This window comes from Caretta caretta, chromosome 11, assembly GCF_965140235.1.
Source record: "Caretta caretta isolate rCarCar2 chromosome 11, rCarCar1.hap1, whole genome shotgun sequence".
NCBI classification, from domain to species: Eukaryota; Metazoa; Chordata; order Testudines; family Cheloniidae; genus Caretta; species Caretta caretta.
The window spans coordinates 39128145-39141679 of record NC_134216.1 but is presented as its reverse complement, the minus strand read 5'-3'; the positions used below and the strand labels follow the sequence as shown (position 1 = coordinate 39141679).

Here is a 13535-nt window from a genome sequence, read left to right as displayed (position 1 = left end):
CAAAGCTATTAAAGGCAGAACTGCATGTGAGGAAACCTAGGTTAGGCTGCAGTAAAATGGAGCAAAAAGCTGTGAACTAGTCAGAAGTCACCTGCATAGACTCTTGCTTTCCTACAGGCAGACTGCAGGCTACAGAAGCTGTTGGGAGTGTAAGAAAGGAGGTTGGGGCTTGTAGCAGAAAGTGGATAATGTGTTTCTCAGCACACCTGATGGCCTCCTACCTGGCTTGCATGTGAGAGAAGCTGAACACAACTGCCCTGCTGCAATTAAGTTTTTCATTATCCTAGTAAAGGGGCAGGCATCAGATCTTGTGTCCATGCTGATAAATGTTCATAAGTTACACAAGGCTGGGTTCTATGCTGAATATTTGTAAGGAGAAAGTAAGACCTAGATCAAAACTGGTGCTGAAATGGATTAAGTACATTTGTCCTTGAAAAGTGAAAAAAACTGAAACCAAGTGTGTTTATTTTTTATTTTATTTTTTAAAGTGGTGTGTTTAATTAGTTTGAAATCATTTTCATTCTGAATTAAATCAGTGAGTGTTATTTAAAAAAAACTATTTAAAAATAGTGGTAGGTTTGTTTGTCCTTCCTCCTAACCACTGCTGTTGACTAATGCCATCTGTGTTAGTCACACATCCTGAAGAAGGGCTGTTATCTTGTAGTGCTGGTTTAAAAAAAAAACAAAAAGTCCTGAGAAAAAGAGCTTCAAAGTCTCCTAAACATGTGACTTTTCCACTGGTACCAGCTAGTTAATATATTAAGGAATACTGAAACAAAATGAATTAGCTAAAAATTCATGGAAATAAATTAAATTTTACTTGGGGAAAAAACCTATTACAATAAATAATTTGACTAAAACTCCAAACATTTTACTATATTGTTCCTCTAGAGTAAATGTTTAAATGTTATTTATTTAGTGAACACTCTGTGTGTGTGACCCTCTGGGTGGTGGTCTCTTGCCAGGGGATTTTACAATCGAAAAGGAATTACAATTCATTTGTTAAGGGTATTAACTGGCAGCAAGTGTTGATAGTTGTCAATATCAGGGTCCTATTGGTCAGCAACAGGTGTCTTAATTCTATGTCTGAAGTCAGAATTGGGCCTTTGTGGAGGGAGTCTGAGTTTTCTTTACTCATGACTACAGCCTATAGCAGAGGCACCAAGAACTCTAAAAGAGCCTGCAAAATAAACTACAGAACCACAAGTGAGCATTTTGGGTAAGTGTTGAAAAACAAAGGAGAAGTTGGAGAGCCTGTGTGCTTACAAAGAGAAGACCCAACAAACTATCAATCAGTGTCTCTCATTTCAGTCTTGGATATAGTGACTAGAGCTAATGCCATGTATGTACTTTATCTTGATTTCAAGTAGTAAAAAAACTTATCATATGGCACCAGCCATAGGCCTCAATTGCAATTGGGGCCCAATTATGCTAGTTGCTGTAGAAACATGTACAGTTCAGGTTTTGCTGCTGACTCAAATACAATGGATAACAGAGCAGGGGTAAGGTTGACCTGTAGATCACAAGCCAAAAGGCTTTTCGGGTGCTGAAAAGTATGAAAACCCTCTTATTCAAACCCAGTACTCCTCCATATACAGAGACAAAAAGGAGGTGGAGCCTAAAGGCATAATCCATATCTCAATTATCATTTGAGATAATATTAACACTTTAAAGTGTATTGTGCTAAACTGCACAAAGGCACTTTTAATGTGCAGTGTCCACGTGGGATTTAAGAGTGGAATAGTTAATGCACTTTAAATTCACACTACCTATTTTAGACGTACTTACCTGTGTAGACAAGCCCTGAATTATCAAGGCAATCCAGCGTACAGCTGGCAGCAAAGATCAATGTAAACAGATATTCCTACAATTATAGGGCCAGTTCCTCAGATGGTGTAATTCCATTGGCTTAAACAAGGCTGTCAATTGACTTCAGCTGAGGAGCTGGCTGATACTGTGTGCTCTGGGGAAAACCGAAAAGGTGAGACCTGGGAATATACTTGTACAATGTCATCCTGGAATGCGTTTTTGTGCCTGTGCCTTTGAGACATGCTAAATTATCTCCCCTGGAAGTATCTACATTCATAGTGGGTTTTTTTAATTTTTGTACAGTCCTGACATATTTGCTACAATCATATTGGATTAGATTAGTGGTGTTTCCTCATTCATGTGCCATAAAAATACCAGCTGTACTATATTTTAAAGAATATATAATGCTAAGTTATATTTTGGCCAAAGGCTGCATGAAATTTGTATAATTGCAATTTGATAAAAATTGAATATACAACCATCAAAAGCCACCAATACATTTTCTTTGCTGATTCCTAGCTGCATTTTAGTAAATATGTCCAAAATTAGCTCTATCCAGACCTCGCTTTCCCCTTTCAAATTGTGGGAAGCATTGCATAGCAGACAGTTGTTGGTGCTCGCGAGGCTTGTTGCTTTTCACAGGTCTCTGGAGTGTTTTAAAAAAAAAATTATTCCAAGGGCTTGCTGACTCAGTCATGTGCATTTAGCATGGTCCTCTTCCCAGATGGGTGGTGCGCAGGAAGATATTTTGACACTTACCTTTGGAGATGTGATATTAGATCACATGCTGCAAAGATCAATGCGTTCCTCTTCACTGGAAGGAGAGTTGTGGTGTTGCGAAGTAGGTACATAGTTACTGAAGCCAAAAAGGGCTGTGTGAATATACTGCTTCAACCTGCTGCCACTCCCCATGTTGTAAATAGCACAACTAAGTCCCTGCTGCCTGACGGAACTTCAGCTTGGTGGGGAGATGGGAGAAAGGAAAAGAAATTTTCAACACAGAATGAATTTCCTTTGATCTTTGTAGTGCAGCAAGAAAACTCATGCCTCTCCCCTTCCACATCTTATGATGCTTCTTAAACTCCCTTCAGTTTATCAATATCTTACTGAATACAGTCTCTCCAGAGCCCTATACGTGAAGTACCCTATTAGATAGATTAGTTGGGTGTGGATGTGATGAACAGGCTCACTAGGACTTTGGTCCCAGCCCCTCTTTGCAGGTTTCCTCCATTTGCACACCTGCACTCTCAACAGAAAAAGTCTAAGAGTTTATGATGCCAAGTCTCATAGCATTGTTTCTACAAAATGCCCTTTGTTGTTTTCTTCTCCTGCCTCCTCTAACATATGTAAGTTATTAAGGAATGTAGACCTTTTGTATGATGATGACTATGACTTACTGAGCAGCAGACATAACTAAACAAGCACCACTAAGACCGAGATTGCCAAGATATTTTTCATATCACTTTTTAAATAATTTTTCCTTACTACTATTTAGAAGCCCTAATTGAAATTCATTTCTTCACTGAAAATATTTCCCTTTGTCACAGGTACACGCTGAGGGTTTATCATTGGAGGGTTGTTCATGAGTGCTAGGATACGGGCCTTGAAAATGTCTTACAAAAACATTACGGAAGAATCTGCTTTATAAACAAGCCAAAAATCACAGCAAAGAAAAAAAAATTACAAGGATTTTGCAATCAGAAGAAAAAGCAAAGCATGTCAAATTGTAGGGCTAATAACCTTGTAAACTTCTGTTTTCATGGCTCACAGAACCACTAGTACTGCATTAACTGAAGCGTGTTTCCTAGGCCACATGATGTACCTTTGCCTTCAATAGGCTTATGCATATGTCAGATTCAATTACTCTCTTCTAAACGGTGCATATAAAATATGTTTGTAGATCTGGCAAGACAATGCAACTTTTGTGTATATGATTGGAGTGGAAAATAAAGCTGTATAAACAGCATGTCAATAGTAAGACAAATAGAACTAGCAGGTAACTAAAAATTAATTGGCTTTAGTGATGTATCTCACATCTGTGGTGGGACTTCTTAAAACTTTTTCAAGATAAGCGCCCAACACTGTAAGCAGAACTCTGGTTAATTCAATGAGAATTTCACACATGAAAGGACTGAGTTTCACATGATATCTTCATTTATTCAAAACCAGTTCCAGTCAATGTCAATCAGAATTCTTTCTGATTCTAACCTTGAGCGAAAAGTTAGTTTTGGTTTATTATCTAAAAAAATTAGTAACCATTTAAAACACAGCTGCAGTCACAGTTTAAGGGACACTTAGCTATAAATCTCTGTACAGTTTGTTTTTCGCAACAAAAATAAAATTACCATAATCAGAACTCCCTCCTCATATTTAATTTCCTAGCCTTTTTGTTTACAGCTTTGATAGCTTGAATAGATTTAAACGTGTTGAAAGGCAGGAGGCTCCAGAGGCATAGCGAATCTCCTTCAACATGCCACACCATTCTTTCGTCTCGTCGTCATACCTGCAGTTAATAAAAATACTGTGAATACAAGTCCACTTCAATTTCTTAGCTCTTTGAGCTTGACCTTTTCCCTCAGACACATGTATAAAATGGAAAATAATCCACAAGTAAAGAGCTCCCAGCAGCTTTTGTGTTAAACTGTTACTACATAAGAGCCCTTCTATCCTTCCAAATAGAATGTTAGGATGCTCCGATTCTTTCCTGCTCCCTTTGTCCCTTTAACTTATTATTGGCTAGGCACCTTGCAGCATGCTTCCCTCATCCCTGGAACAGTCTCCTGGTGCCTGTTCTCCAAGTATCCCCTCTCTCCCTCTTCCAATCATTTCTAAACTCATTTCTTCCCAGAATCCTTTCCACCTTCCCACCAATTGCTCCCCATGCCTTAAGTTACCAGAACAATTCTGGAGCTGCAGACTATATGGGATTTTTCACATATTTTAGCTAATTCAGATTCAAACTCTAGAATGTGTGTGAGACTCTCCTTAAGGGAGTTTGGTCTAGAAGTGTATATGTGAATTGCAACTCATCTATCTATTAGTGTATGTGAACGTAATAATAGGGATAATACTGTCCATTTTGCTGTCTCTTTCAGATCATCCTGCATCAGAGAACATAATGAGCTAGAAATTGTTTAAGCAACTTAAGAAAGAGGCTTGCAGCATTGTGTACAAAGTGACATTAGGGTACTTTAGCCAAAAAGTCAGAGTGTAACATGTATTTCACTTTATGGAGCTGAACAGACCCAGAAATACTGCACCCCACTTTCCTTTTTCTATACTTTGCTGTAGCCTGCAACTGGCGGGATGTGACTTAGAATGTATTGTTTACATTATTTCACCAGAAGGTGGAAGTATTCCCCAGGTCCAAGTCTCACATCCGTATTACTTCATAGCACACAAAGATTGTGCTGGCCAGACACTATGGCAACCGGTCCCTTAAAGTGTATAAATAGTTCATTTATTAAATGAAAGGGTAATACTGATTTGACTTACTCCCTAGCTTCTATAAACCTCAAGGTGAATTTTCCATTTAGGAAATGTGATTACAATAGAACTTACTTCCATATGTCATTAACTTCATTGGGCGCAAATTCCTTGGACTCAAGTTGAACCATAGCAAAACCACCAATAGCATACAGAGATCCATTCAAGTTGACTAAACTGATAGAGCTTCTCTCCTGGGGGAATTCAGACATAACCTCCCACCTATAAGTTATTATATAAAAAAAAAAGGCAAATCAGTCAGACAATATTTAAGAAACATTCTGAACAGAATGAAAGAAGTATCTGAGATACCCCATGCTGACAACTATGGTTGGCAGAAACACAAGGGTTAAGGATTTGCCTTAGCACGTGGGAAAGCCCATACTATACCAACACTAACATTCTGCTTCTCCATTCACCAGCATTAAGGCCAAAGTGTGCATGCTCAAGATCCTTTATGCAGGGAAGGTCCTCAATACTTCCTGCTGCAGCCTCCAAAGGGGGGGGTGGGTGTGTGCGCTTTCTGTTCACTCTGTTGATCCAGCATTAACATAATAGAGCAAGAAGAGTCAAGCTAATTAGCATTATGAGTTTTCCACAGCAACATTACTCTCCCCTGGGCAGAATCATGGACGTAAAAACCTAAAACACTTGCACAGGTAAACCCTATCCAGCAGCAGTGTAAATGCAACAAGAATGTTATACTTTCCTGATAAGATAGGTTTAAATGCAGAATGAAAGTGTAAGAGAGCCATAAAAAATACTAAAGAAGGATGATAGATAAAATTCCTATATTCTGACTTGCTTTTGTCAAGCATTTGGGCAAAATGAAGAATTTCTACAGGAAAAGGTCACAGAGTAGAAGCTAAAGTCAAATATATTCTTCCCTACATGAGTAATTTTTTGGTAAAACTTCCACTTTTTATAGTATTAGTTTAATTCTAAATATGACCTGGTCTGGGACAGAATATATTTAACTGGAAGTGTATCTGCTATGTAAAAGATCAGCATATTTTCTAATTTGACTTTATGGATTTTACAGTAATCTCATTACAATTATGACCTACCATAAATAGTGTAAGTAGTAATTAAGAGCATGGATTTAAAACTGAAAATCTGCTTGGAGTTTTTATATTAAATAGTAATTATTTGTGAAGCAAATAGTTTATCCTGAATTGTTTCCCCTGACCTTAACACGCACCTTTACCATTTTCCCCACAATAAAATTAATTAAAAATAAGGCAACTTAGTCACTAAAATTCCAATTAAAAAATTGTTTAAAAATTGTCTGGATATGCACTCACTTATTTGTGGTGAGGTCAAAGGCTTCGACGGAGGCTGAAAGGCCTTCTTCAGTAACACCTCCTGCAATCACAATTTTGCCTTTATGGACAGCCACTCCAAACATTGAGCGAGCCACTTTCATGGGAGCCAGATCTCTCCAGTCTCCCTTCTTGGGATTGTATATAAATACCCTGTTAGTACATTTTCTGTGGGGAAAAAGAAAAACTCTAAGCATCTCTGGTAAATCCTTTGAATAGATAAGTTTAAAGAGACACCTCATTTAAGTGGATTTTCTGTGTAATGTATACTCAGTGAAAGAATGACACATACCTAGACCACAGTGTTCCTGCTCATCACACTTATTTCAGATATAGGTAAATGGCTAAACAAAGGTGGGTGGAGATAGAAAGAAGAGCTAGGCACTTTGGGTTTTTTAATGCTAATATGTTAACTAGATCATCCTGATTGAATTTGCTCTTCCAAGTGCATATAGTGCTGTACAAGGACTTTTAATTCTTTTAGAAGTCAATACATACAAGCACAATTCATTGAACTAACTACATGGTTTGATAAACCTCTGTCTGAGCCATGTTAATTATTATTCCTCCTTCTCTGCACCTGAGGTTCTCTCATTTCTAACTTAGACTGAATATTCCGTAGGGAGGGACAAGGCCTTGTGTATTTCTGTAAATCCCCATTCACATCCATAGCACTGGATATAAATGTTATGCTATTTACATAGTGCCATAATGTGTATGGTGCTTTACACACAAGAAAAAATGTCCCTGTTCCATATAGCTTGGTTAAGATGGCATGTGTTGAGGGATGGTAACAAAGAGAGGGGACTGAGCACAAGGATTACTGCAATAAGATCACACAGTTGCTTTAGTTGATTATATATAATCCTTACAATGTGTGCATTAACATGATACTGTCACTAAGCCTGGAAGACTACAGCTGATAGGAAGAAATGTGTATTTAAGGAGAGACTTGAGATGTAGAAATGGCAGATCAGGTCAGGATAAGAGGTTATTTGCTTAGGGGCTACAGTGTAGTTTAAGATAATCAAATAACTAACACTGTGGACTTTTATTCTTTTGCAGAATATTCTGTTTTGGAGAGATTTATCCACAAAATATGAGTACTGACGTACCCAGAGATAAAGCTGCAGGGGCAAGTCTACTGTCTGTGCACTAGACATTTTCAAAATGTAATTTATATACCATAGTTCCTTGATTACAAGAGTCAGGGTTTTCTCAAGCTATCTTCCATTGTAGTAGTTTTGTTGCATTAGTGTTTAATGTTGGAAAATTCTAACTCCTGTACACAATTTGATTCTTTATCCTGGTTTATAGGAAAAGTGAGAAGATTTGCTCATTGAGTTCCTCATTTTATATCCTGTACATGAAGAGCAAGCATTTCACTTCCAGTTTCTACTGGAATGGGAGGATCACTTTCACTCCAGGAGAATAAGACAGCAGCACCAAGTAGAGTGATGACCATGTCGTATAGTAGACAACCTGCTTTTAGAAATTAGCTAATTTCTGATTGTAGCAGACATCTCTGGCACTTGTCAAACAACCCTATCAGGGTGTCCCAAGTTATTTCTCAAGACTATGATGCTTTACATTGAGACACATCCTATTTCCACTCATACTCCTAGTTTCTTACTTTAATGAAATCAACATAGTAGGTCTCTAAATACAGTGCTAACAAGGCTTTGCAATTTGGAATGATTAAAAACAGGAGTTTCAGTAGCTGGATAGAGTCATCAATGTGCTGCAAGTGTTTGTCGTGTATAATCTGACCAAGAAGCTAGGAATAAACTTTTTGTGAAGAACCCAATGAGAAACATTGAATCATGTATGCACAACAGAATATAGTATGACACAGAAACAAGAAAGCCAGCTAATCAAGCCCACTGGCCATAATAATAGATATGTAGTACTTTATAATATCATGGATATTTTGTTCTAGATATCATAATGTGATTCCATGTACCAAAACTACAACCAGTTGCAAAAAAAAAGTGAGCTTTGATTGCTGAGTGTGAGGACACCCAACTAAACAATGCTACCAATTACCATGAAATTATTTCGTACTCACTTGTCATCAGTCTTTCCTCCAAGACAGTATATCATCCCATTGTATGAAATTGTTGCATGGCCATATACTTTGAGTGGAAGCTTTTTGGCCTCACTCCATTTTACTGCCCTGGAATTGGAAGATCATACTATTAAGGCAACTTAAATGAAAAAAGGGTTATTTTAAACATGCTCATAAACATAAACTGTCAACATACACAGGATCGTAGCACAATACCGAATCCAGAGATTCCTCTGTCTGAAGGTCCTTTCCTGCAATTACATACAGTTTGTTGTCCGACTCTCCCAGACCAAAAAGGCATCTGGCTGAAGGCAGTGGAGGAAGGCCTATCCATTCACCAGCAATGCTATCCAGCTGAAAGAACATCAAAATAGGAAATGTCAGGAAAGATGCATAGTAAAAGCCCACACAATGAAAACTGCTGTGTGAAATAGATTTAGATGCAGTAAGTGGATCAGTAATGCTCCACATTATATTTATTCTAACTGCCCATCCGCTGGATCAGCTGACGTGTGCCAACTCCCCCCCACCCCCACAGGATAGTTACTGCCAACTTTTTCCACTCTATTCTCTCTCCAATACTCCTAGTCATTTTGTTTCTAGTTATTATTAATGTATGGCCTTGGCTCATCATCCTGCACAGAGGGATCAGCAGAGGATTGCTGCCTATACCATATTAAGGGTGAGTCGAGTGAACCTGCACAGCACCCTGCCCCTAGCACCCAGGAGGCATTATGTCCCAAAGGGCATGCAGTTTCCTTCTAACTCTGCTGGAGCAATAAGTGCTCCTCCCATGGTCGTGCTTCAAAAGCTCTTAGGGTCTTAGTGTGCATAAAGCAGAGTGAGGGTGAATTGTGACTTTTCTACAAGACTTAAAGGAACGGAAAAAAAATCAAATACCCCCAAGGCTTGGTTTCTTAACAAACCAGTCTCCAGTCCCACTGGTCATATTACTGATTTCTCATGACACAGTCAGAAGATTTTGTTTCCATTCACTTTCACTGTGCTGTAAGCAGTCACAGAAGAGGAACAACGGGCAAACAGAGGAAAGACCGTGGGATGTTTTCAGAGACCTACCCTACATAAGATTGATTGATTTTGTTTCTACCTATGTCCTTACATAACCCCCCCTCCCTGTAGTATCTGAGTACCTCCCCAGCAGTTAAGAATAGAAATCTCTCTTTTTCTTCCTTGCTTTCTAGCCTATAGACAATAGTGTGAGTAGTTTATAGTGGAATTTTTTGTTGGTATGTGGATGGATGTTTTGTGTGTCTGTGTGAGGTTTGTATTTAGCTCTGAGAGGTGAGGTGCATGGTTATTCTTGTCCCTGTGGAAATGAGTTCCATAGTCTAGGTCCAGCTCTGGTGAAACTTCTGGCTCCAAAACTCACTAGTTTCCCCAGTTGGTCAACAGTTTATTTGTTGCAGTGGAACTTGGGAATTAATGGACACAGATTCCTCAGGTAGTTAAGGCCAGTTCAGGCAGATCTTTGCATATCAGGACAGAGGAACTCTTGCATCCTATTCATTATAGCTGATAACATAATCAGTGAATCAGCAATGTAACTGGTGTGGCGAATTTCCTTTTGTGTATAAGCTCTGATGGAGTAATGTACAATTAGGGACAAATTTATCGAGGGGCAGTAGCTTAGTTTTCTCCCACCTTGCCAGGCACTGGTAAGGCCAGTGAAGCAGAAGTGGTGGAGAAGCAGGGACTCATGAGGAATGGAAATGTTGTAGGTCTACTATGTTAAAACTTTGAAGGAAACAATCACCAAGCTGGTAGTGCAGAAGAGTAGAGATATTTTAGCAGTGAGCAACAGCAGCAACATTTAGGAGTATCAAGGGGTGGGTGAATGGAATGAGGACAGGAGGGCAGCAGAAATTCAGGGCATGGATCAGGGAAATATGTAAAAAAGAGGATTCTGGAAATTACATCAATTACTAGCCTCACTCCTGTGGTGTGTGTCACTAAAAACCCCATGATGGAATTATAGCCTGATAATTCAGTTCTAATTCTAGATTAGATTTTCTGAAACCAATGTAACACTAGCACTGCAAGCAAATTTTTGTAGCAACTCTTGTACTTCATTGATTAGAGCTTTATGTCTATGTAAGGAAATGAAACGGTACTAATGTAATCCCTCTCTAGAAAACTAACAGTTCTTTCTAAAGATTGTAACCCCACTCATGACCTTAGTATCTGAACACGATATATTAATCCATGAAACAGTTGCAATAATTGCAATAATTATTATAATATAATTAATATATTATAATATAATATATTATAGAATATATAATTATATTATATAATATAATATTATATTATAATTATAATAATTGCAATAATTGCTATTTTCAGTATCTGCCAATGACTTTACAATTATATAACTTAGTATTGCCTTGTTGTACCATATGCTAACAAAGGATCCGATCTTGTACTCCTTAGGCTAATCGCCCACTGAAGTCAAGGATTTGGAAACAGAGCATACCATCCAATAAATCAAGAGATAGTTGAAATACCCAAGGGTACAGAATGTAGCTGTGTATCTAAAAACCCCAGGATAAGTTTGACATAAGCATACTCCTTGAGCTTTTTTGTGTGTGCTAATTTTACATCATCTGTGTCACTATAGTTAAGGCTCAGCCATAGTTTGTATTAATAAATCTTACATTTATATGGATTTAAATGTCCACATTCACTCTAGGCTGAAATATGGTATTTGGAGCATTATTACAGGCTGTTTGCCAATTTAAGAAGGTTGTATTTAAACTGACATATCTCAAATTACTTCAAGCTTTACAATTTTGGAAATCTGCCAGCCAGCAACATGGTAGGACACCTACTGATGGTTTTTTTTGGAGGGGGGGGAGAAAAGAGTTAAACTGGTTAGGACACTAAGGACCAGATTTTTAAAGGCATTTAGGAACCAAAAGATGCAGAAAGGCCCCTAGTGGGATTTTCAAAAGTGCCTAGGCACCTCTGATAGAAATCAATAGGAGTAAGAAATCTAGGCACTTTTGAAAATCCCACTAGGTGCATCTTTAAGTGCCTAAATACCTTTGAAAAATTGGCCTTAAGTGATTAAAACATGTTAACTAAACTTTAAGAACTTACCTAGGCCTTAATCCTGAATGACACAGAGAACATGCAATTCCCATGGGTTTCTGCACTGGATGCTCAGCACCTCTTAAGAATGGGCCCAAAATGCAGATTTTAATAAAAGCTTTTGTTTTAATAGGAATCAGTTTAATATAGAAACCTGCCATTAAGGCATCTGTTAAAAGCCAAGCAAGTTGAGTGAAAGACAACGTTTGTCCCTAATGGACTATGCTGTTCTGGGAGGAATCTCAAAGACTACAGCAACAGGTAAACTTTTATAGGAAAAATCATGTGACTGAAATTAATGAAATCAAACATTACCCTATTCGATATTTAGAGTTAAACCTAAATACTCTTCAGTAACTTGCAGAAAGTCTGTTTTTCATGTCATGCTAACACCAAACTGATGTTGAGGCTTATACCTGGAAGAAGCGGGACTGTAATGAATATGAGGCTTATACCTGGAAGAAGTAGGACTGTAAAGGCTGATCCTTGTTCTCCTCATCCACATACAGTCCTCCGACGACATAGACCTGATTTTGTTTGGTGACTATGCTGGAATGATTTCTGGGAATCTGTTCTGCCAGGGCTGCCAGGAAACATTCATTCTCTACAGGGTCATAAGCCACTGCAGCTGTGTCATTGACCAGAAGAATAAGGTCTTTGACAAACATACCATGTCTCGGAATGTCATTGAGGTATCCAGGGAGTAAATCTTCATCCCCTACATCACCATTTACTTCCCCTTCACCTGACTTTCCCTTGCTTACAGTAGGTTCAGGCAATTTTCCAGCAAAGGCATCCTTAATAACCTTGATTTTTTTCTGAAGATCTGAGTTGCTTTTGATTATATCATCCTTCTCAACATGCTCCTTGAAATATTTTTCTGCCATAAGACGAAAACGAATGCAGTCAAAAACTTCTCCCAGGCTCTTTATTTTGTTCTCTTTGTCTGTTCGGACCCATGTCATTACTGCTTCAAATACCACTTCTTCCTTTTCTACGTTTAAGCTGTCAGGTGAAATAACTGAGATGAGCTCATGGGGGGCAAGCTGCATGAAGTCTTCTTCTTTGCAAATTTGCACAAAGTGGTCTGACACAAAGTCACGGGCAGACAATGCAAGTCTTGGGCAGTCAAGGAGGAGACCTAATCTAAGGATGGCTAGACAATTAGCAACAGCAAGTCTTTTCTGAAGATAGGATACACACACAGTGAATACAGAAGGGATCTGAAAGCGGCTGGCCAAAGCAAAAATATCTTGCACATTAGAGTCGTTGAGATCAATACTTGCAGAGTAAAGGTACTTGACAATCATATCCAGGACGCTAGGGTCCACGTTGTCGAGAACTACCTCCTTTTTTTTCTCTTCACTTTGCTCAGATAAGAAATACTCACGGAAATAAGGACTACAAGCGGATAGAATCAATCTGTGGCAAGGTAAGCTTTTATCACCAGCTTTTAGATAGCAATCAATGAACTTTTTCTCATCCAGGAGTTCCCTGAGGCCATCCTGAAGAAGCGTGGATTGGTAAAGTCGAAGCTCTTCAGTGAGTTCCCTTTGGGAATCCATTTTGTGAATAATATGGGTGTGTGGGAGGAAACTGAAAGCTTTAGCTGTTGTCAGCACTAAGGTCTGCCTGTAAAAAGGCAGATCAATGTGCTTTGACCAGCCTGAAGTCTCTGTAATTTAATCCTTCCAACTAAATATAGGTACAGCCTCTTACAAGTTGGAATTTAGGCTGGA

General features: G+C 38.5%; 1 protein-coding gene across 1 annotated transcript; it reads right to left on the bottom strand.

Moving 5' to 3' along the window:
* Positions 1-3941: 3941 nt before the first annotated feature.
* KLHL41 (kelch like family member 41) lies at positions 3942-13422 on the bottom strand. The gene is made up of 6 exons (XM_048869858.2): positions 12252-13422; positions 8882-9039; positions 8686-8793; positions 6600-6785; positions 5371-5517; positions 3942-4312 (listed from the first exon to the last, which is right to left on the bottom strand). Exons 1-6 carry the CDS (start codon positions 13359-13361, stop codon positions 4201-4203), a joined length of 1821 nt encoding a protein of 606 aa, XP_048725815.2. The 5' UTR covers positions 13362-13422; the 3' UTR covers positions 3942-4200.
* Positions 13423-13535: the final 113 nt, after the last annotated feature.